At 25.0% G+C, this 26,919-nt stretch overlaps 1 protein-coding gene across 19 annotated transcripts in view; it reads left to right on the top strand.

Annotated features, from left to right (window-relative positions):
- Tm1 (tropomyosin 1) overlaps positions 1-26,919 on the top strand; it is a 190,298-nt gene that overhangs the window by 156,486 nt on the left and 6,893 nt on the right. For 6 of the 19 annotated variants that reach the window (XM_075382500.1, XM_075382497.1, XM_075382492.1 and 3 more), the window contains 3 exons: positions 2,407-2,469; positions 7,211-7,280; positions 23,164-24,556. In XM_075382500.1, coding sequence (XP_075238615.1) covers positions 2,407-2,469; positions 7,211-7,280; positions 23,164-23,246 — 216 coding nt within the window. In that variant the 3' untranslated portion in view covers positions 23,247-24,556. Of the gene's footprint in view, positions 1-2,406; positions 2,470-3,540; positions 3,604-7,210; positions 7,281-14,091; positions 14,175-23,163; positions 24,557-26,919 lie in introns of those variants that run through there. The other 13 variants (XM_075382502.1, XM_075382499.1, XM_075382493.1 and 10 more) reach the window with 6 other exon arrangements.

The following is a 26,919-nucleotide window of genomic DNA, read 5'->3' on the forward strand; positions in this document are numbered from 1 at the left end:
GTAAAATTTCTTAATCTACAGCAGAAAAATGTTTCATTAATTTGAATATTTATAAATTCTTTTTATAATCCAATATATCTATATCTTTAATCAAGGTGACTTAAGTTTAATAATTATGAAGAACAATTGCGGAAAAATTGTTTATGTGAACCAGTTTATTATTTTCCTAATTCCTTCCAATGGTTCAATCCGTGTAACTTTGATAAAAGTCAGTTTTTTAAGAAAATTAAGTTCAATAAGCATGGTGTTTTGTACTATAGTTAAAATATATCTTTATTTGTTGTAAATGAATCAATGGAGTGAATTTGTCATATAATTTTATTATATAAATAATACAATTAATTTATTAAATTTTGTTTTAGTCTTCCTATAGGTTTTAGATTTAAGAGTTTTTACTGTTTATCCAAAAATTTTAAATATCAAAATGGAGATTTGAAATATTTTACTATAGAACAAATAATGGGATTTTCTTTATTATATTACTGATATTGTTATTACAAATAATGACTGTGGGAAACTGACGATTTTAAAAATGGAAGTAAATTTTAAAAAATAATTTATTTGTCTATTTCTTATTATATAATTGGAGCAAATGTGTTTGTTTGTGAGGGTGAAACTTCATTTTTTTTAATAACATATCTGTCAAGTGTTCCCATAATTTGTTAGGCATTGCACCCTGTCCTTCAGATTTTTATATCACTCCTTCTCTGCTTTTTACATCATGTTGTCTGGTGTAGCTGTGATCTTTTGTGCAGAGGCCTTCAGTTTAGAAAATAGTCAATATTGACAGGTCTGGAGAACAGTTATGGTGCCGGCCGTAGTACAATTCCTTCTCTGGAAATTACATGGGCTGGAAACATCTCTCGGACCACTGCTGTGGTGTATGCTCTGACAGTGTGTGCTACTCTCCATTCTTCTGGAACAACATCTCATTCCGAGCGAATCCCACAACAAAACAGTTCAGGAGCAAGGAATTTTCTGTAACAATGTTGTGTACCAATCAAAAGTGACTGTCATTACTTTTCCCTTCCAAAAAAAAACCTGTTTCTAAAAGCTTGGCATTGAACAACATAAAAAGTTATTTGTGGACTTCGAAGAGAATACATATGAAGCTGTTAGGAATTCAAATCACACCCAGTAACAGAAATTTTGTTTGTATGATAAATGAAAATTTCTCACTCATTAGTGATACCATTTTAACAGTAAGCGATTTCAAAAAGTTTTCACTGAATATCACCCTGTTTGCTTTGTTAACTCATGTACAACTAATATCTTAATGGATGGAAGTTCAATGCTTGTGCAGAATTTTCTGACACTGTTGTGGAATAAAACTGGCTACAGTTAGGAATAAAAAAAAAACTGCAGTGTCCTTTCTGTTGAAGCACTGAGGGTTTCATATCGTCACCTGCTTGACTTGTTTGAAGGAGTTCTCAAGATGTGAACAACATTTTTTTTTTCATTGTAGAAGCTGTAGATCGGAATTTCTACATCGTATTGTTTATAAGAATGGTACCATAATGTAGGTTATTGATGCCGAATGGAATCAGTCTGCATTAATATTTATGTCTCTAAAAATTGTCGAACTGTAATATTTCACTTTTATTATTGAAATAAAGTCAAGGCCAAAATAGATGTTATGAAAACAATAATTAATAATGGATCAAGTAATTAATTAAACATTAAGTATCGATTTAATGTTAACAGAAGTTGTCCAGATTCTAAAGTTGAATCTTAAATTTTGAATTGATTTTATTATTTCTTAACTAAGTGTTTTCTTTTGAAAATTATGTCTGGTATTTTTTAAATTGTTTTTCTTTGGTGTTTCTTTAAGTAATTTAATCTGTGTTGTAATGTAATAAATTATAATTTACTATATATTTATTATTTATTTAAGTTGCCATGTATGTTTGAGTTATCCCATATCCTTAGGCTGTTGTGTATTCATGGTTTAAAATTATATTTTGGATTACTTTATTCTTCCAGGTTTTTTTTTTTGAAGTTACAAAGCTTTCAAACCTTGCAGCCCAAAGTAATAAATTAAATATTAAACAATTCAAATATTTCACACTAATATACATAAGGTGTATAACAGTTATAATAATAATGGTATGAATGGTAACATTCATTGTTTCTAAATTCAATATGGAATATCTACACTCATACAAAAAATTTTTTTTAATCAAAACTTACTTGTAGAATAATCAGAAATCTTTGTATCGTTTGGTAATTGTGTAGTTTCTTAACTTGCAAAATGAATTGCAAATATATATTTTTTTACTGCTGTAAAAAATTAAATATTTATTGGTGGTGTATGGATTAAAATTCTCACAAATTTGATTTTGATTTGTTTTATAATTTGGTATCATTTGTTGGCGGAGCTATTGAACAATTATTATTGTTATTTAGGCTAACCAACGTGAAGAGGAGTACAAGAACCAAATTAAGACATTGACAACTCGTCTCAAGGAGGTATTGTGTCAATCTTGGCACCCATGCGTGTTGTCATTTGTGATTTACTGTATTGTTTGTTGGACTTTCTAATCTGTTTTCTTATTCATTTAATTGTAACTTTACACTAATCAAAGAAGAAGACATAATAATCATGCTTCTGTATTTAATTTTTTTTTCCAAATAACTTATGAATTTTGTGATCGTGTACAAGACAGTGCCTAGAACCTTTTGCTTTTTTACCTGTATATGGACATGTATATTCCTTCCTTCTATATGATATTAAAATCAAAATTTTTTATAAATATTATTTCTTTTATTTTAGTTTCTCAAAGTATAAGTTTTAAAAATATAATGTTATTTTAAGGAATACTGAAAGGAATAAATTACTCGCACCTCTTTTCGTCTATTTATGCCAGATGATAATTTTGTTCTTTTAAGTTACTTTTTAACGTTATATTTCATTGTAGTTTTATTTTTCTTTTAGCATATCTCGTGTGTGCTTTTCCGTATATACTATGTTTCTATATTACTCTTGTGTAGTTTTTAAGTTAATTCTTAATATTTGTTTACTATATAAATATCATCTCCAGGTGCTGATGACAACACTTCATTGTGTGACCAGAAAAAATAAAAGGAAAAATGTTTACTGATTTATTACATTTTCATTATTTCAATTATTTTTCCCTGTTGTTTATTTCACTTAAGAACCTAAGTATTCAATTTACAAGAATCTCTGATATGTGCAATTTCGGATATTTTTTTCACATTTCTTTTGATACGTCCTGTGTTTTTTTATCTATTATTTTATATGATTTCAGTTAGTTATACCAATCATACGAAAAGAATATTATATGTAAAGTAATTACAACCGATAAGATTTGTTTTATTTCACATATATAAATAAATTTTGACTAACATATTTTTACATTCTCAGCATGTTTTATTTTTGTGTGAATTACAAAGCCATAGATATATATATATTTTTTTTACAGAATTTTTCTTTTTTTTAACAATAGTAATATTGTTTTATTAGTTGTTTGAGTGTTTGTTTTAATAACGTTTTGTGTATTAATTTGTGTGTAATAACAGGCAACGCAAAGAGAAGAAACCTTTGAGGAACAAGTGAAAGCATTAAGCAGCCAATTAAAAGAGGTAAATGGATCAACTAATTGTACAACTGGTTTTAATCTATTTTTATTATTTTCTAAACGGTGATGAAGTAATAATTTTTTTACTAGTCCAAATTATCATAAAGCTCTATTTGAAATTCTATTAAACAAAATTGCAGTGGTTCATAAAAAAAAGTATTTAAAAGAAAATGGTACTGAAACGTAGGTAACATTCATAAGCAGTTCAAAGTAATATATAGCTCATTATAAATATTTAATGTGTGTCAAAATAAAGTAGATAAAAAATTATATTTTTATTGATTTTCCATATAAATATATTTTACATTACAAACATTTTTTTTTATTCCAATAATTTTGATTGTCTATGCTATACTAAAATAATTAAGGTTTACTACCTAACTTTGAACATTCACTAAGAAAATACATATACCCTCAGCACTATTATCCGTGTAAGACTCCGGTCACCTTATCACTTCTCCAAGTTTCTGAATCATCTGCCTCACATCTATCTCATTATGTTTATCCTCCTTGATGTCATCAACCCATCTCTTACTGAATCCTTCTTCTTTGACATTCTTCAAGCCTGCTTGTTAACATCTTCCTCGTCATTCGATCCTCCACCACTAGTTTTTGTAGATGAATGACCCATTGCAATTTTCCCTTCTTAATCTCAACTGGTATCTCAGACTCATCAATTCCACTATATATCATTACTTCTCCCTTTTATTGAATCTCTCGCACCATTGCAATTGTAATAGCATACCCTCCCTGACACGTTCCCAAAAACTCTCAGCCTGTTTGTTGTCTGTACGTTCAATGTTCGTAAATTAAGTTGTATTTTTACTTCTGTTTACTCTATTTTCAATCCAGTTTTAATATCCATTAAGATGTTGTTTATTCTGTGCTACAATATATTTTATAGTGTAGACCCATCAGCATTACTTCTAACCCCCAAAGCTATAAGACAGCACTGCTGGTTTTAGTCTATCCAATAAGAATTTCAATATCCCGCCTACTGAACTGTCCAATGGAGGCTTAACAGCTCCACACAAGAAAATCAACTATACCGCACTTTATAAGATTGTCTCTGGCTAAAAGTAAGTACTCCTTTGTCTTGGATACTTGTTTAATTTTGTTTATATGGTATTCTTAACATCTGCCGATATTGCATGTACGTTTTGAATTAATGAATGCAGATTTGTTTTATTTAAAATAACATTGTTTTATAAACTATTTTACAGATAGTCGTTTATTGTATTAATAATAAGTGAATAGTTTAGTATCTTTTGCACTGTACAATGAACAAGTTTTACAGTGTTTTTTACTGTTTAAAATAGTGTTTGTTTTTTTATAATTGTGAAATAATATTATTATAATTATGGTAAAGAATGGTATGGCACATCATGCTGTATATAATTTAAATTTAAGTGGGTCATACAAGAAGTGCAATGACCGGTCAAATTCAATATTTCACATCCAAGTTCTTAATATAATATATAAAATGTCATCCACATCAAATCATTTAATACCAGCAGTTGTTGGTTGTAGATTCCATTTATCATAAAGGAAAATCTAAATAAACATCTTGTGCAGGATGTGATTCCTTTGAATGATTGTTTGTTTTAACTTGGAATAATTTATGTTTTAATGGATTTAACAAATTTTTATGAATAATTATTTAAAATTCCTAGTGTAATAAATATGACTTGTAGTTATATATTATGACTTTTATCAGAAAAAGTAACAAGTGTTGGCCTTCAGCCTAATAATCAGTGATGTGTAATGTATTATTTAGGTCAGTAGCTTTTTCTTTTTAAATTATGTAGCGATTTAACAAAAATATGTTTATTCATATGTATAATTGTCATCATGTTGATTACATCATTTTTTGGAGATTAAAAAAAACGCTTAACATAAAGAAATTTGTCATATATTTATTTATATGAATAAACTGTAAAGTTTCTTTGCTAGCTGCTGGCTTGAAAATTTACTTATGATCGTAGGTATTTCTGGAGAATTTTACAGAAGTTCTATAAGTTTATTTTATTGTACACCTGTTGATGTAAAAGTGCTATTTATTAAATACTGTTACAATTTGTAATTTTTGGGGAGATTTTAAGTATTATTCTCATTATATTGCATCCCATAATAAAAAGTAACCTCTTTTAAAATCCAATATTTTCATTTGTTCTCTGATTCCTGCAACTTTTCAGTATAATAATATATAGATTGATATTTGCAGTAAACTAATTATAACTGTGTTATTCTTTATGCCATTCAATACAAAAATAGGAAGCTGCCATTTCATTTAATTTTTTTTTGTTATTATTAATGAAATGAGTTTGACCAATAGTAATTTCATTTCTATTTTTAAAGCATACCTTGTTATTAATCATATGGTACTCTCTGTTTTACTAAGCGCTATATAACTTGGCAGACAACTGCCATTATACTACCATAAAAAAAATCAGTGGAAAATTCTTAATAAACTATTAGATTTATCAATCTTTTATGTGTAAAACTTATAAACAACAATACTTGTTTGTTGTTATTGATGTGAAAATAGAGAAAAGAACCACTGTTTTTCAGGAAATTTTCAGAAAAGTAAAGTTTAGACGGCTATAAAAAGAATAACCAATGGTGTGGTAAAAGTTTGAGATTCTACCATGTTCTGTATCTAATTCTTATATACCTCATTGTTGATAGTGATTTGATTAAATGATTTTTTAAATATCCATGGTATATTTGTAAAAGAAGTACAAATATTCCATGCTATATAAATTCTATAACTGGATGACCTTTTTTATATAAATTTGGTATTTTAAATAAAATAAAATGATGTTTGTAGATGTGGAACTATTTTACAAGTTAAAAAGGTACGTGTGGAACAGCACAGTAAATAAAAGTTGGATGTGTAACATGTATCATCAAATTTTGATCATCTCAATTTTTTTTTTACTTTTCTGATATAACCATAATTTTTTAAAGAAACTTTTTTTTAAGAAATTTTGTTTTTGTACTTTGTATTCAGAAAAGATTGATTATTCTAATTAATAAATCAATTGTGTAATTAAATTTTTTATGTCTAACAGAGAAATGCCACTTGTTAAATTATATGGTGCTTAGGATAATGGAAAACTTATGGATTTCAGTTTCTTAACATAATCCAGTGAACCCTCTCCATAACACAGATACATTTTTATCTTTTAAGATAAAATGTAATTGTAGTGATCATGTTACATTATTAATGTAGTTTCAGCAATAGCTGGATCTACAAATTTCATGAAAAAGGTTTATATCCATACTTTGATGGACCGTATTGTCCTGATTTTGTTATATTTTTTAATTATTCATGAAAGTCCACTACATATGTTTTTTAAATTAATTATGTAATTGCTTCTAAAGCTATATGATGAATAAATGTATGCATAAATTGTAAATACAAAGAACTACAGCTACCACAGAAAAACATTGACTGTTTCTGTTTTTAATTATTAATTAATTATTATAGTGTATAGAAACTGTTTTATAATTCTTTTATGTAATCATTATTAAATTTATTTTTATTTTTTTTTTACCTTCTCTCACGCTTATACGAATGATTGTCATTGTCATGTATGGACATAAAGGCTGAAGCACGTGCTGAATTTGCTGAGAGGTCTGTACAGAAGTTGCAGAAGGAGGTTGACAGACTTGAGGGTGAGTCACTTTATTATTTTATTCAGTTTAATAATTTTGTTTTTTATTATTATTTATTTCAAAATATTTATTCTTTGATTTTGTTTTTCATTATTATTTAATACAGAATAGGATATAATATATATATATATATATATATATCAGAAAGTAATTGGATATTGACTAATAATTTCAGACTAGAAGAAATTAATTGAAATCATTTCAGGTGGATTATAAGAAATAATTGATGTAACATTATTAATTTTTTAATAACAAACCAAACCAGATTTAAACTTAGCAAACTTTTTTTTTACTTCTGTCGAGCATACACTGTTGTAGTCATTTTCAGGATAACATTGATGTTTTACATTAAAATTCAAACGAAATTCAGATATCTTCACATGTATGTAGAATATGCTACTATTAATATTGGTATGTATTTTTTTTAACGAACTGGTCACAAATGTTGATTGTATTCTGTGTACTGATTGTACTTTTATCTGTTTATTGTGGTAGAAAAACCAATGAAATATCCTTTGCAAGGTTGAATCTGGATAACTGGAAAATAAAAATAGTTGCATACATTTTGGACATATCATTCTAATGTTTAATGGGTATCACGTTTAGTAAAAAGATGAAAATATAAAAAAATTAAATGTATTTCAGTTAAATTAAAAGGTATTCAAAACATACATACAATGTAATAAAAAACAGTTACACTATACTATATTACAAAATATCGAATGAGTTGAAATTTGCTAATAAAAGAATCAGAATATATTAAAATTATCTGAAAGAAATTAAAATTTAATACTTTACTATTTTATAAATAAAATGTCATTTGAGGAACTTAGAAAAATTGTATTGAAGAGAAATTGAGTGAAGTAACTGTGTGCTTTAAAGAATATAATTTCTTAAAAATTACAAAATATCAAAAAAATTACAGTATGTTTGATAGAATAAACTTATTGACAGTCAATTATTAAAGTATACAGTTCAAACACTCTTTCTTCTTAAAAAGAATTTCTAATCTGAACTTGCTTTGATGTTGATCTTCATTTAAGAACTGTAAACTCGCGTAATTGTTTTAAAGAGAGAATCTGTAGAGAATCTCATTCTTTTTATTCCTCTGATCAGTAGACAAACATCTTTGTGTGATAGCTGTGGATGTAACTCATAACATCATAGTTCATGTTCGATCAATTAATGTTTCCATCAATCTTTTTAGAAGTTAATTTTATAATTTAGTCCAGGTCCAAATTTACTTGTGTTTTGTGCTATACAAATTGCAAAAAAAAGTTAATTAAAAAAACCCAGTAAAAATAAGCATTCACAAAAATTTCCCAAAAACAAAACTTTTTTTAAATATTTATTAATTTATTTTTTTAAATTAGTACAGATTTAAACAGTCTGGATAGTTGGGTATCTGGAAAATCAGTGTTTGGGCAATTGGCGCATTCCAGTGTGTACTTTTTTGAAATCACCTTCTGTGCAAAATGTAAAATTTTATGCAATTGTAGCAATTTAGTGTTTTTTTAATCATTTTACCTAAGCTGGAACTGCATTATAATCAACCCTATATAGCAGTTACATTGAATCCGATCAAGTTTAACAGTTAAGCATGTTTTGACATAAGTACAGAAAAATGCCCATAAGTTTAAATTAAGATAGGTTTGTCAATAAAAAAATGTTTTTTTATAATCATCATTGATCATTATATATATATAATTCATAATATAATTCAGTTCAGTGTGATTTTTTTTTATAAAGAGTTTTTCTTTAGAATTACAACCATGAACTGATTGTTAATGTGTCATAGAAACCATTTCTATATCTTTGTGATTGAATATGAAAATTTTCTCACATTTTTCAAGTTTTTTAATCCTTTTACATTATCAATCAGCTTTTTTGAAGAAAAACTTTATTAAATTCACATATTGAAATTTTGTTAATATATTGAAATGAAATTTCTATTAAAATTTTATTTATTTTTATATTCAGATTAATCATGTTTTCTTTATTTCAGCATTTTTATCTTACAAATATATATAATACTTTTATTTTTAAGTTATTTTAAATTAGATATGTGGCACTATTCCTTCCCTTTTGATTATCTCCCTTTAATTTTTTTTTTTATGAATTGGATGAAAATAACTCCCGAAACTGTATGCATTAATTGTAACGGTTTGATTATTGAATTTTTGCACCTTTATGTTTTTAAATTTGTTTTCCCCTTTGGAATTTGTTTGAAATCCTTATTTGAAATTTTGTTAAATCTTGGAATGTATTGTTATTTTTTACTTCCAGTTTATATTTATATGGGACATATTTGAATTATATGTTTGATGTTTTTTTATTATCTGTAATTATTTTTATTACAATAATTAAAAATTACATTTTTAATAAAACCGATGTACCAGGAAACTGCAGTAAATTGAGATTTTTAATTTGTTTTAAATTTATTTTCAGCTGTAATTTTGTATTTCATTGTTATATTTGTTGCTGATTTTTTTTTTTTTTAAGCATGGTTTTTAATTAATTTTGTTGAAAAGTGTTTTTTCTTAATGCTTTCTTGAATTAAACATTTTGATTTTTTATGCTTATTCAGTAATAGTAGTAGTAGTAGTAGTAATAATAGTAGTTTCCAGCCTTGTTTAATAATTTTTATTTTACTTTTTTAAATATTAATAATTTTAATAACTATACCATTTCAGTTTTTTGTGTGCAGATGATTTTATGTGTTTAACTAGATTTTGATTTACTATTCTAAATGCCATATAACTTGACCAGTAGGGATTTGACCATGTTACTACGTCATCAAAAAAAAAATTGGAAATTTTTTTTTTGTGTAAAACATATAAAACAACACTCACTCATTGTTTACAGTTTTCTTTTACTAGTGTGAAAATATTTTTAAAATGCAATTTTTCAGGTATTCTCAGAGAAATAAATTTTTTTATTCTAACACGTACATCTAATGCTTATTTATTATTCTGTAGGGTTATTGGTTCGATTAAACAATTTTTAAAACATTCATAACATTTTTTCAAAAGAAAAATTTTAGTATAAAAATCTGACATCAAAGTAAAATGATGGGAGACAAGGGATGAACGTAGATTTGAAACTATTTTTTATGAATTAAAAAGCATGCATTGAAGAGCATTTCTCTTGTTCCATTGTAGTTTGGTTACGATGCATTATACATTAATTTTTTATTTTATAAATAGCCTAAACGCATTATAGAAATAAAAAGATTATAGAGCAAAAGCGCATTATAGAACAAAAAGCTCCTTCCTTATTTTTCATTTAATAATATTTATAGCTCATTTTCTTAATGTAACTTATTTCAATTCTACATAAATTATAGAGAACAATACAATCTATTGTGTGTCACATTTATGAATAAGTGATAAGATTTACAAGTTGCCTGTACGTTTAGTTGAAACTTGTATTCTTGTTCGCTTCTTTCTAATTAAAATAATCTCAAATCTACATTCATCAACTGACTCCATTTTATTTTGATTTCTAATTATAATAGTCGAATTTGTGTTGCACTTGTGATTCCATTGATAGCAAATTAATTTTAAAATATTCATCAGATCCTGGAATGTGCTTCTTTTGCAAGAAATATCATCAGTGTTTTAAAAATTGTTCAATGGCTCCAGTACTCTGCAAACTGTTTAACAAACAACATATTAAAATGGAAAACTTCTGTCGCCGGCAGTTATTTTCTTATATCTGTCTAAATGTTACTTTTCTTTAAATGTTGTGATAAATCATGTATTTTTAAAAATTTTATAGTGATAAAAAGAACATGCAAGTGTTGTATATAGATTCACCAAGAATAGATCATGATAGTAATGGTATTTAGATTTTTTCTACAATTTTTTTTGTGACAAGTAAAAAAGCAAAATCACTTCCAGCAAAGTTATATGGCACTTAGTACAATACAAACCAATGCACATTCATATTAATATGTGTTTATGTAAAGAGATATGGAAGTAGTAATTTAAAAACAAAATAATTTTTTTATTTTTGTGTTACGTACCCTTATGGCCAGATGTATTCTAAAAAAATAATTAAATAAAAGATTTTTTTTTTTAATTTGTTAAACTTTTAACATGCTGAGAGTTATATATTATTTTACATTTTTGCCAGGCACATGGCATAGATTTACTACCAAATAATTATTTTAATTTCATTGAAATAATAAAAGACTTAATTTTTTTTTAATTGAATTTTTGATATATTAATTTTTTTTGCCAGATTAGTAGCATATATTATCTTTTTTTTAATTCTATTATATGTTACTTTTACTTTTGGCACCTTATAATAATCCACCTCCTTTTAATGCTTCTCATATTGGCCACAGAAATCGGTCAATCAATGCAAATTTCATCCTCAATATTCACTTTACTGACAACTGATGCACAAACGTTTATTGCCCGCCTAGTCATAATAGTTCAATCAACAGTTTCATCATGAAACAGCTTTCAGACTATGGTGAATGTCACTAGTGTTTAGTTCTAATGCTGTTAAAAATTCAATTGCTGTACATCGTTTTAGACATGTCAACGTAGTACACTTACCTGATTCCATAACACTCATGGCCGACAAAAAATGAGAGTGTATCAATGAGTTTGTAAAATGTTAGTTGGAGAAAATAAAATTACAAAATGGCAACACTCAGCGCCATGTGTCACTTATGCAATATTTTGTTCCGTGGAACAAAATCATTAATTGAAATTATCATCTGAATTATTCAGATATTATTTTTTAGTTTTAAATTAGTTTTTTGATTTATTAAAATCAAATTAGTTTGGTAATGGGTAGATCGGTTAAATTAAATTTTAATCGGTAGGTAATAATGATAAAATTTTTAGTAGCAGTCGGTCATTTAAAGAAATTTTATCTCCATCTTCAGGTATCATATCAAAATAACTTTTTTACCATGATAATTTTATAACAGAAATTCAAAATCACACTCATCTATACATCTACCGCTTATGATTCAGCGGAAGAGATACCGCTTATTTACATGGAAGAGATGTTTAAGCATATGCTTTCACAGTGTTAACATGTCAAAAAAGAAAAAATCCTAAAATATGTTATAGTGTAAGTTTAAATCATTAGACAGTGAATATATATCTGTTAAAGACAATGAAATTGCAGCTGCATTAATGTGCAGTAAGCAGTTAAATTAATGTATACTATTTTTACAGCCGGCAGTCCAAATTTAATTTTTAAATTGTTTTACTGTAAAAAGAAAAAGATCAGGCTAATGAGATATCTAGGAGTGGATATCAATTTCTTTTATGGTCTGTTATTGAAAAAATAATGAATTCAAAGAGAAATTTGATGAAGAAAACAAAAGTTTAGAGCTAGGAAATTACATCATTGTGTCAAAACAGATGGTGTTAAAAATCATGGTTCTTTTTTAAGATATAATTAAAATTGTTTTGTGTTGAGTTCCTAAGACAAGTGGAGAGAAATGAAAACATGCTTTAATTTATTATATGATGAAATTTAAAAAAAAAAACTTTCACAAAATCACAAACCTTAAACTGTAAGGTTATGGAAATTAATAATTTTACTTAGGAAAATAATTTAAAAAAATATATATATATATTGAATGAAATAAAAATTAGTGATTTAAGAAGAATTTTTAAATTTTATCAGTTTTTTATCTGAGGAAATAATTTTAAACAAATTTTCAGGTAGCTTTTAGATTTTGTCAGCTTATCTCTTTCAGTGATTAATTCTGATTTGGGAATATTGTTTTCACTATTTAATTATAATTTTCAATAATGGTTACAATAAAATCTGTTTGGTTGGATAAATTTTATTAAATAAGAAACGCATGAATATACACAAACAAATTAGTAAATAAATGGTTAACCATATGAGGTTTACTGACGGATTGACTATGATGAAATAGGTTAAATTTAAATATATTAACAATTAAGTAATATATTTTAATGTTAAAGAGATTTCTGGCTTTTGTAAGTTACTTTACATTGCATTAAAATGATTGCAAAACAAATAATTTGGATTACAGTTTATAGTTTATGTCTTTAATCTGACATTTAGCAGCGATATTTTGGAACCGTCTTAATTCATACTAATCCATTTAAAATGTATGGAGTTGAATTAGACAGAGTTGATGTGTGCATTACAATGGCGAATAAGACGCCACAGTGAGCCATCCTAAACAAGATAAAATCAGCCTTTTTATACACCAAATATATTTATAAAATTGTACTTTATTGCTGCGATAAATTTTTATCTGTTAATAATTCTTTACTGTTTACAATGGTAGTAAATTTCTGTCGATGTGTCCAGTAAAATGTTAAAAAATTATAACATTCTATGTATTTTATTTTTCTCTTATTCATGGCAGTTCATTTATTATTCACCTTAATGTTATCAATTATTTTATTAACATCAACATTTATTGAGTGAAAGTGTTACAACTGTTTTAAATCATTAAAACAGAAAGTGATCGGGTAATCTTTTGTGACTGAAGAACTAATTATCAGATTTTTAGCTTCAATCTCACAGCGGTCGCCTGTTTAAGCAGCTGACAAAAGATGCATGATGTCTGTCATTCATTAGAAGTCTGTTACTATTAATTAAATTTTTGCTACATATCTGCTGACATCAGCTATTATTTCTTCTCTCAGGACCAAATAAATTCTTAGAATTCAAGTTTATATTTTTCTTCTTTGTAGACATCATCCTGGTTTTATTTTTATTTTATTTTATTTTTTTATTTTTTGTTTGTGTGTTTATGCATGAGATTTGAGTATTTTTCTCTCTCTTATTTCCACAGACGACCTCGGTTTGGAGAAGGACAAAAATAAATTGCTGCAAGAGGAGATGGAAGCGACGCTGCATGATATTCAAAACATGTAAAGACACAATAAAACAAAAATCATTGACAATGACATGACCTCCACACCTCCTTTTTTACATGTTAACATGTGTATCATGTACTTTATCCTGACATAAACATTTTACATGTGCCTTATTGTTTGTTTATTCCAAATGTGCCTTATATACCTTTTTCCTGGCACTTTTATTTATATATATATATATATATATTATATATATTTTGATTATTCACATTATCTTCATTCATTGCACTCACATGTTTGCTTGCTGTTTATGGTTTGGTTAATAATGATATATTTAAACGGAAAAAAACTAATTGATTTAACAATTAATTATATGTTTTATTATTTAATAATTTTTACTTACTTTAATATAGTAGATGATTTTTTGTTAATTAATATGTACATATGGTTTATAAAATACTGTATCCAATAAATATTAAAAATTTTTTAAGTTTTTATATATTTTTTTTGTTTGCTACTATTTTTATGTTATTTGCTTGGGATGAACCCTATAAAAAATAAACGTGTCAAATATTTGAATTTTTATTTAAAGACTGAACCTCTTTATTGTAATTCATCATTAATTGTGAATCTGATAAGTGCCACAGTTTATTTACTCTTTTATTTTTGTAATCAAAGAAGGGAGAAAAATAGTGATTTTGTCGTAATATTTTAGAAATTTGTTTTGCTCATGTAAAGAAAACATATTAAAATTAATGATTAGGAGTTAAAGGTAAATGATTTATCCTATGTTTATGGTTTATTATAGAGAAAGATACATTTTTAGTTGATTAGAATATTGTAATAATTGTTTTAAATGTTGTGTGACTTAATTATATTACATATTCATTGTAAATATAATTACAGTTATTTTGGTAGTCGTTTAAATACTGCAATTTATTTTAAATGTAGGGAACGATTAATTTAAAAAGAAATGTTTTAAAAGTATGCCTTCATGCTATTAGAAAATAAATTACATTTCAGTTAGTGGCGTCTTCCTCAAAAAATGGTCAATTGTGGATGTAAGACCGATCACCAAAGTGTGAAATTAAGTTTTACTTCTGAAAGTAAATTTAAATTAAAAATATATATAAATCGATTGTGTATTTTTGTTCTCAAAGTACTGCATTTCTGTTAAATTTAATTACATCAAACAGAAGTTGTTTATTGGATACAAGTAGGTTTAAGTTAATTCGCTTTGTAACACATCAAAGTTTATATAAAATATTTTTTTGGAGTGTATATTACATTTTTTATTACATTTCATTATTATTATTATGTTGTTTAATAATGAATTTAAAATTGCATATATTTTCTTTTAAAAAGAAATTTATTTATATACATGATAATTTTAATTTAGTCTCCGATGTAGGTTTGAATTTTCAGTGGTTTTTCTTGCTACCGGTTACCACCTTACAAAAATAATTATAAAAAAATTTAATTTTGTGGGATTAAATGTGCTTTGGCAAAATATCACATTTTTATTTTTTATTGCCTTTTCACTTTTGTATTTTTCTTATACAGATATTTTGTTATTATTAATTCAGTTAATTTCATGATTATTAATTGCTGTTATTTTCCATGTATTTGTCCAGGGTATATTATTTTTAAAGTTAAATATTATTTAAGCATTGTGCTGTACAATTCTTATCCAATTATTTCACCTGAGCTACTATTTTTCTTTTTCTGAGATTTTTTACTATTTTATACAAACTCTGTATTTGTTTTGTAGTAGTTATTCATCTTGTTTATTTTATTTTTTGGATTTTCTTGCATATTACAATCCATAAACCAATAAAAAATAATTACTTCATATACTTTTTTCTAAATAAGAAAATGGAATTTATGTATGTATAATCAGTTACTAAAAATTTACTTAATGAAAAATTAAATGTTTTAGTTATGAAATAAAACAGTTTCTAATAAGCTGTTATTTATTTTCTTTTTTTTTAAATAGTTAATTTTCAGTTAAAAACCAAAGATTCTTTACAAAAAATTTGGCTTTATCTTATTAAAATAAATAATTATTAACATGGAATAAACAAAACATTGAAAAGATTAATTTTTATTAATTATTAAGCATTTAGGATTAAATCGTTATACTTATTTAAATTTAGAATTAATTTTCGAATTTAATTTTAATTAAAGAACTACTATTGATAGTAGTTCTTTATTTTACTAAAAAAAGTATTTAAGAAAATGTGTAATTAAATTCTGTAAATATAGTTTCTCTCTCCCCTTCTCTTTAAATGGGTGCTAATAGATTTAACTAAATAATTATGCAGCAACAGTAACTAATAGCGATTAAATTTCAACTTATTGGCTTTGGTATGTCGTAGGAAAAGTTTATTTGAGTAACAAAATATTCTTGAGGTGCAACATGTCAATTCTATTAATTGATTCATACGGAAGGAAGATCCAAGTGATTGCACACTTAAAATTAAATAGTTTTCACTTTTATTTTTTTATCAGTTTTCATTTTTGTACTTAATATCGGTTTCATTCTTTCTGTTCAGGGTGATTGTTTATATATAATTCTTATCTTTCAACCCACTGGTCAGTCTGGCGGTGAACTCATCATCGCAAATCAGCTGATTTCAAAGTCAAGAGATCTAAGGTTCAAATCCTTAGTAAAGGCAGTTACTTTTATACGGATTCGAATATTAGATTGTAAATACCAGTGTTCTGTGGTGGATGGATTTCAATTAACCACACGTTTCAGGAACAGTCGACCTGAGACTGTACAAGACTATACTTCATTTATTCATACATATCATGCTCATTCATCTTCTGAAGTAGTACCTTACCATGGTTCCAGAGGCTAGACAGAAAAAGAGAGAGTACTTATCTTTCCTATTATCGGTCCATTATTTTAGTTTCTTTGCCTTCCTTTTTGTTACGAAAAATTCTATGAACAAAATATGTACTTTGAACAATAGAATTATTTCATTACAATTTTATCCAAAGCATTTTTTTTTTTAATGTTTTAACTCATTCATTAGCGAGTTATCCAATAAAATGTTATTAGATAAGAGAATTGTTTTTGTATCTTTTAGCATTTGATTTTTTTTTTTTGTATAACTGTTTTGTTCATATAGCCGCAGGATATTGGGATTAAAAAAAATTTTAATGTTTTCTTTATTGATTAACATTATGATAATAATATTGTTGTAGTGTATTATTTTGATAATATTTTTGTTATGATGGTTAAAAATTTTAATCAGGTTACTTGTTGATTTTTGTAAATTTTATTATTTATTAGTGTGAAATTTTAAAAAAATTAGTTCTCAGTTGTTAATATTATTTAAACTCTATTTAATGCGTGGATTATTCTTTATTTAAATAAATAATTCGTAATATTCATTCCATCAATCTTAACACCATATTAACAATTTTTTTGTTGTGTTATTTTTATCATGAATTAATTAATCATAATAATACCATTATTAATATTGTCACATTTATATTTTTTTGTTATTTCATAATAATAAACTGTATTTTATTATTAATTGCTTATTTACATTTTTTATTTATTAACAGTACTTGCACTGTACATAATCCTTTCTTTCATCTCCTTATCTAATGTGCTTCTTTTATTTGATCTAATATTGCTTATTTCCTTTTATTTTATTGTATTTATTTTTATTTAACATTATAATTAGTTTCGTAGTGTTTCTTTTTTTTAAAATAATTATCTGGTGTTAATCTGTAATTTACATTTTCTGCTATAATCAATATTTTATTGCTGTAATATGTTCAGGTATTACAGCTACATAATGCATTCCAACTGGACTATTTGAACAAGAGAATTGTCATTCCACGTGTACTTATTCATTAGATTCAAATTTATACCTGTCACACATTGCCATAATTTTCTATAGATTTCAAATTGTTATAATCGAATTCGTGTTACAGTCTATTTCAACTATACTAGTTGCAAAATCACTCGAGATCCTGAAATGTGCTTCTTTTATAAAAGACATTACGGTAATTTTAATAATTGTTTAATCAAACTGGACTCAACAGTAATAAATAAGATTAGTTGAAAAATGTGTTAAAATATCAAATATTTATTGTTGGGTTTATGTTTTAGTTCCCAAAATTCTACTTTTCCAAAAATCTCCTAAAAACCATATTTATTTTCCGTTGATTAAACTTTTTTGTAACAATTATATATCATCAAATAATTAATTGACAGAAGTTAGGTTCTGACCAATATGTTTTACATTTTTATATCTAGTTACTTATTTGTGATTGGTATCATTTCCAGACAATACGGTACATTCTGTAATGCTTGTTTATTAACACAAATCTATTTCATTGTTTTCTTGAATATTTCTTTCATGTTTAAGTTGTGCCATATTTTTATATTTTATAATCCATTTTTTCAATCTTCGTTTTAAACAACAAAATACAGTGATTATCATAATTTTTTTAGCTAATTATTTTTAATAGTGATTGAAATTAACGATAATAATTCAACATATTCTAGATAATTCTTCCGCTTTAAATTATTAATATAATTTATATTGTGTAATAATTCGTTTTTTGTTCTGCAACATTTTATAAAATTAAGTAAAGGTTGAATTTTGTATCTAAATTATTATATAAAAATTTAAACAAAATTTTAACACCAGGTAATTATTTTGTTAGATGTTTGTTTTAATTTAAGTAATTAATGTTTATTTGTGTTTGTGTATGTATTATGTTTATTTTTATTTAAACGGTTGAATTATGTTGCAAGTGTTGATTGCTTGAAATTGAACCTTTTTATTTTCTGAGTATTAAAAACTATGAAGAAATTACTGTTATTTCTATACTGCATTTTTACCGTAGCCATAGTTCTAATTCATAGACATGTATATTATAAAAAATTATTTTTAATCTCATAATCGGTATAACAGTTTTTTAAAAGATATTATTATGGCGTGTAATTTTAAAAAACAGTTTTTAATTTCTTTAATTAATTCATTAAATATTATGAAAATAAAGAAAATTGTAATTTTTTATTTCTTGTATTTTATATATAAATTATTTAGCTTGAATGATAATCAAACTTTGATGGTGAAGCAGTAATAATATTATATGTTACTAAATAATTAATTTTTTATTGTGTCGAGAAAAATCATGCATTCTGTTGTAAATTATTATTCTGCTGTTTAGATATTTATGCTTCATGATAATCATTTGTGTAATAAATCTACAATATCTCTGTGATTTTTAAATTCTATCTTTTTTCTGATTTCCAAATAAGATCGGTTGGTTATGGTCATTCTAGACCATATAATTCACTGTACATAAAAAAACTATTCTAAATTCTATGTTTACTAAAATATCTACGAATGATAGTAAATTCTTTACTTTGAATAAATATTCAAAAGTTTGCATATGTACATAAAGATATGTTTTTATTGAATTCAAGTAAATATATAAAATGTTTTAAATGTAAGTATTTTTTTTTTACACTGTTGTTTGTAATCGTCCATTGATCAGTTAGTTATTTTAATATTCAAAATTTTTAATTATTTTATCAATTATTAGGCAATTCCTTTATTCTATATTTTGTCAGTATTTTTAGTATAAGATAAATATGACATTATGCAAAGAAATATTATTCGTAAATTACTTTTTAAATAACAACAGAATATTTTAGTTAGTCGGTTATATAATTTTGTTTTTGTTATTTTTTTCTGTATTCTGTTTTAGTTTTGTTATGCATGCATTAAATAATTGACTTATTTTTACCTACATGACCAGTTATGCATGTCTGTTGTTTTTTTTTTTATTTGACTAGTTATGATTTTCTCATCTCCTTTATAACAATTAAAGTTCTATCCTTTTGTTTTTCCATATCGATTGCCTTATTACTTTTTAAGTAATTTTCTCCTTATTAACTTGTGTTTTAGACCTCAAATTTGATGCCAAATATGTTTATAATGATCTTTTATTGAATTTATTTTTAATCATTCTATTTTAATTTTTATAAATGTTGTTTAATTTTAGTGAAATTTTAATTAATTTATTTTGTGGTACACTTAACTCATGTAAGCTCACATAATATTAATAGCTATTATTGATTTAGTACAATTTAACTTTAAAAGTTGTACTTCTTGTTTGGGGGGTTAGAAAATTAAAATATTCCTTGAAAAAAGTGAAAAAAATGGTCCTACTGTATGAAGAGGTACCATATAAAGTATATTGAGCAACCACCTCAGTTTTAATTAATGGTGTGAGAACATTGATTGATGAATTATCACCAAACTATTATTTTTTTTTTTCAGTTTTGCCCAGCAAAAGTTTTATTATATGATTTACAAAGGCTTCTTTTGTTTTGGTTTTATGGACAATAGAGTAGTAAGTTATCATAGTGCATAAAAAACTATTTGTTCCAAACCTTTTATCTACCTTTTAGTAAAATATTGTTAGATGCATTCAAAAAATTGTCAAACGTAAAATCAGACCTAATCATGTGCATTAATGTTGATCCATTATTGCTAAATTAAAATTACTGTCTGTAAGATTTTGCTACATGTCATCTATGATAGATGATTTTGTAATAATGTATAAAAATTTCTTTTTGTCATTTTGTTTTATTTTTATCGGCATGAAAATAAAAAAAAGGAACGGTTGTTCAGTAGATTTTCAGAACAGTAAAATGTATAGGTACATTAGTAGCTAGCTATACAATTACAGTAAAATGTATTATTTTAGCTACAAAATAAAATAGATGGCGATAAAAATTATCATGTTGTTTCATTTATTTATTGGTCTGCTGAGTACCAGTTTGATTAAATGATTTTTAAAACCAATGATTTTTTTTCCAAAAAAAGTGCATTTTAGTAATCTGACAAGACTGTTTTGATAAATTTAGTATACTTTGAATTATCTGTGCAGCACATTTTCCATTATAACAATGAATTCAAAATAAAGTAATAGAGACATATGACGGACATAGATTTGAAACTGTTGTACAAATTAAAAATTACGTAGCTGCAATTTGTTATTATTAACTCTTTATAAATTTGCCACAGTGTTGTTATATTGTTCAGTTGAAATCATACGTACTTGTGTTTTAAATGGAACTGTAACTTTGTATGATAAATCAGGAAGAACAACATACAGTCTTATGCAAATTAATGTGAACAAGAATATATTTTCAAAAATAAGTGAATCTATAAGTTTTTTTACATATTTCTTTAATTTCTTGTTCGTGAAACCACACTTTTATCACAGCACAAATCATCTCATTGGTAGTGCGTTCAGGTCTGGTGAATTTCCAGGCTGATCCAAACACTGAATCCCTTTTTGAAACATGAAAAGCTTAACTTTCATTGATGAGCGGAAGGGGGGGTCAAATCTTGTTAAAAACAGCATTTTCAACTCTGCAAGTAAATGTGCAAATTTTTGAAGTTTGATAAAGCCCTATTTTCCAAAGTTTTAGGTCCAAAGTAGCTGAATCATCCCCAAAACAACTTCTTTAAATGATGTCTTTGGTATCTCTTGGTGAAACCTATTCATCATCATTTCTTCACACATGTGACATGCTTATGCCCTGAACTTGAAAATGATTCTCGATAGAGAAGAGGACTTTTCTCCAAGTCTCATTACTCCAGTTTTTGTGTTTTATGGCCTTAAAGAAGCCTTTTCTTCTTCATGGTGCTCGTAAGATGTTGTTTTCTTATAGGCCTTTGTGCCTTGCGACCACTTTTCAGAAGTCTTCTGCATATAATAGGATCATTAATTTTCATACCAGCTGATTCTGTCATTTTGTAACAAAAACTATTTTTCTAGGATTGATTTTACTTATCCCATGTAAAATAGCATCATCGTTTAAGGTGCTTTTATGTTTTCTTCCACAGCGACATTTTCATTGGGGTGAAATTTTACCAGTCTCAAGATTTTGTCTAATTGTCTTATTAACTAGACTAACCTTACATTCTGGTCCATTTGTCTTGAGTCATACGAGTATGCTCATTGAGTGTTATTATCTTGTTTCTTTTCTTAAGAGTTAAAATCCATATTGCTTCTTTTCTAAATTTATTAACAAAATCACAAGAAGCTCACTTACACTAGAAGAAACCAAAATAAAATAGGTAAGCGATACACATGACCTCTCAAAACAAACAATATATTTTCAGGTAGTACTTGAAATTGAGGGAAACAGCTGTACAACATATGGAATCAGTGATAATAACATAACTAACTAAAAATTACCTCATGTTCACATTAATTTGAACAAGACTATATATAAGGATGAACAGCATGTTACAATATCAAATATTTATAATCAGTTTTTTAAGCTGTATAAATTTTATATTTCTGAAATGATCTCAATTTGATATCATTATTATTTTATTTCGTTTGGTAAATTCTAAATTTTATTAAAAAAATCCACTCGCTTATCTCACTAGTAAATCTAAATATACTTTGGTTTTACTACAAAATTATACATTTAATGTATAATTTTTTATTGCCCTTGTCTGGTTTAATTCAGCATACAAATATATTTGTTTTCATCATCTCAGAAATCATTAACAGAATACATTGAATTTTTTGTTAGATTTTATGTACATAAAATCCTTTATCACTCTCTTTTGCAAATAGTAGTAGTAGTACCTCTTTTTTTCATCCTGAGTTCTGGGTTTGAAATTTTTTTTAATTTGTTTAATTTTTTTCATTTAAGTAAATAAATTATGGCTACATTGTTTCTGTATTTGTAATTTCATTCATTTTATATTTATATTAAAAAAATTTTGTCATCTAAATATAAAAAATTATAATCTTTATACTTTGGCATCAGATTTAACATTTAAAATAATCCTGTAATTAATTACCTTCTTCATACGTATAAACCAAACCTTATTTAATCGTAACAATGCCACACGTTTTACATTATTAGGTTGAGGTCAAAAGACTCCGATTTATTTTTTATGTTTTAATCTTTTTTTTATTTATTTTTTTTTTTTACCTATTCATATATAAATATGTGATGTCTATTTAATTTCCAGATGAGTTGGTCATCGAGAAGGAGAAATATCGTGTTATTGGAGATGGCTTGGATTTGGCATTTGTAGAGTTATACGGCTACTAATATATATTATTTATACAAGTTATTATTGTCATATGTCTTACATCAGATATTCTCAATATATCTGATATATATCATCATAAATTTACACCATTTAATATCATATTTATCGTCTTCTGCTTCTACTTTTTATTTAACTTAATTATTTAATTGATCAGTTTTTATTACACAATGCTATAATAATTTTTTAGTTAAAATTATTAATTTTTCATCGATCATATTATGTAGTGTGTGCGTGCCATTATTTTTATTATTTCACTTTATATATATATTTTTTCCATTTTAGTTGTCTTATGTTTTTAATTTTTTTGCTATAATTGTCATTAATCAGTTTTTTTTGGATACACGCACTGTATGCCATTTTTGTTGTATAGTTTTTTTCTTTTATAAGAATGTACACATTATCATTGACGCTGTTAATAATAATAACACTGTATATTTGTTTCTTTAAAATAGAAATATAATAATTTATGTACGTTTTCAGTGTCATTTTTGTTGATTTTTTTAATGCTATTGTATAATTAATTTATATAATATTGTAGTTGTTATCAGTTTATATTTTGCTATATAGCTGGCTATTTTACTAACATAGATTTTTTTTTGTTCTTGTGTAAAAATTTATATTTTTATTTATTTAAAAAAAAGCAATATTCACTAGCAAATTAATTTTTTTTTTTTTTAAATTTAATATATATATATTTTTTTTAGAAATAAAATTCTGATCAAGTGTTTTTCAATTATGTATTCTTTTTCATGAGTTATTTAACACTAACCCAAAAAAAAACTTTTTATCAAATTCTAGCAGCAAATTTTTGTTGGCTTTTAATGTTAAAATATTAAATTTTAGACATTTTTTTGTGTAATTTTGTATTTTTTTTATTAATAATTTGTATTATTTTAAAACAAAAGCTAGTGCATCATTGATTTATAATCGCTGTAACAGTTTAATTATAGTTTTTATTATTTTATTACACAATTTAATTTAAATTTGTTTTGTTACAATTGCACTTTATGATTTATAATTAATCTATTTATGCTTCATATAATAATTTAATTCTGCTTTATCATAATTAATTTTTTTGATAGTTTGTTTTTTTAAATAAATGTAAAATGCAATATAATTGTTATAATTTATAACAATAGGAAGTTATAATTGTCTAAATAATTCATTGTTATTTTTTTCCATCATGGGAAATTACTTATTTTTTAATATTGATATTAAATGTTATTTATTTATGCATTGTGTATCATCATATTTTTCATTATATAAATATTGAATTATAAAATATAAATAATATAAATTTTTGTTATAACTGACGGTTTTATTTAATTTATATTTTGTTTTTGTTTTTTTAATCCTTTTTTATTTTTTTGTTTTCTTCACTTTAATTTAAAGTACTTCCTTTTCTTTTCTTTTTTTTGTCAGTGAAATTAAAAATTATTTTGGTTAGGGTTTTCCTTTTTAAGGATGAATTTAAAAAATAAATAAAAGGAAACAACTATTTTTAAATAGTTATTAAATAAATAATTTATTATTATATAATAAATTTAATCTTTATATAACTTACTGGAATAATTTGATATTCGTACTATCTAAGTGTATATTTTAAGCTTTGCTACTACACCCACTGCTATTAAAAAGCTTATAATTTTTTGTTGTTTTTAATAACATAATTGTGCTTTTGTAGTAAGTACTCTTGCTTTTGAGTTAGTATTTTTTACTGTTTTTTTATGTAATGTCTATAAAATTTGTGTCCATTTATGCTCTTATTAACATAATGTTTTTAATTAAATGCATTTGTTTCCATCAGATACATATAAATAATTTTGTCGGTATCAATTTTAAGTCTAAGTAAAAATGAAATTTTTAGGTCGACATCTATTATTTATTTTTAAAAATCACAATTTCATTACTGTTAATTTTTAAAATTTATTTATTACAGTTTTTTAATATCAACAAATCTAAAATATTATCTGTTTTTATTCTAAAAAAAAATTACATCCATCATATTATTGAGTAAGTTGCTTAAATAAGGCAGAAAAACATTTAGGTAGGAACAATTATCAAATGACTTTGGTTCTTATTAGTTAATAATACTACTCATTGTGTTCATGTATTAATTAAATAGGATAAAAGTGGAATCAGATTTACAATATTATCATTAATTATATGTTGTTTATCTTATTTTAACAAATTTTAGTTAGTATTTTTATTTAGTTATTGGTTTTAATGCTAAATAATTTCTGTTGCTTTTTTTTAGTTTTTATGTAATGAAACCATTGATTTATTTTTTTATTTGTTGCTTATTTTAAATATTAACACTTATATATATTTATTAATTTACTTTATGTATACAATTATTATACTTTTTTATTTTTCCATGCAGTGTTCCTGGTATCAGTTGGGTATCCCATTTTATTGTAAAAATTAAATTTATTAATTAGTTTTATATAGTAACATCATTTACATATATACATTTTTTGGGGGTTGAATTTATCATTGAGATCAGAATGGATACATATTTTATTTTAATTTATTTCATCCTTATTATTATTTTTTTTAATTATAAGTAATTGTGCAACCATACTATTATTTTTATTATTATTAACTTGTACAGATTTATTTAGGTCCGTTAGAAATTATCATCACTTTTATTTTATACATATATAAATAACATATATATATATATATATATATATATATATGATAAAGCTGCCACAAACCAGTAAAATTTTTATTGGTAATAAATTGGATTTATTATTTATTTCCTTATTCCTGATATAATATGATATGCTAAATGTATTTCTATATTTTATTTAGGTCTATTTATTTTTAAAGAGCAGAAAATAGATTTCAGTTGTATATGTCATTACTCATAAAAAAAAAATATTTATAAAAATATAATTAGGACTATTTATTATAAATTAACCTCTAGTTGAGTAATTAAAATAAAATAAATTTTTAAAAATTTACTATAAACAAAAGATACCTACATATGTTTATTATTTCTCAACATAATCCCTGCCCAAACTCAAGCACTTATCTCATATCGTGACATTTTAGCTTGTCTATTTTTTTGTCAAAAAAGGTACCATTGAATTCATAAGTTCATCATTACTTTTGAAGTATTGAATAAACAATATATTCAATTTATGTTCTTGTGATCAGATGGAAACAGATGCCTAATTGGGGATGGTAAAAAATTTCTCACTTAAACTTGTTTAGCACACCATTATTATTAATATGTGAGAGGTCATGAATTATCATGAAAAAATATTCCCTTTATTACCTACCCCTCTTTGTTTCTGTTTACGTCTCTTAAATTTCATAATAGTTAGTGATTGTTTTCATACCTGGCTAAACAAAATTTCTTTACAGTCCCAAAACACAGTAGCCCATAATTTTGTTAAAACCGTTTGTTTTTTTTTGGGTAGGGCTTGTTTGTTATGCGTGCATCCACTGTTTGGACCATTCTTTTGTCTCATTATTGATAAACCAAATTCATGTCTCTTCCCCAGCAACAATAGATTAAGTAAAATTCACTTTCTTCTGTTACTACTAAAGAACAGTCAATTCCATTCACATTCTTTTCATTTTTTTGGCTTCTGTAATTTGTTTTATCCTTTGCACTCGGTACTTACTAAAATTTAATCTGTCTCAAACCATTCTGTAAAT

Source organism: Lycorma delicatula, chromosome 1 (genome assembly GCF_047948215.1).
Source record: "Lycorma delicatula isolate Av1 chromosome 1, ASM4794821v1, whole genome shotgun sequence".
Lineage (NCBI taxonomy): Eukaryota > Metazoa > Arthropoda > Insecta > Hemiptera > Fulgoridae > Lycorma > Lycorma delicatula.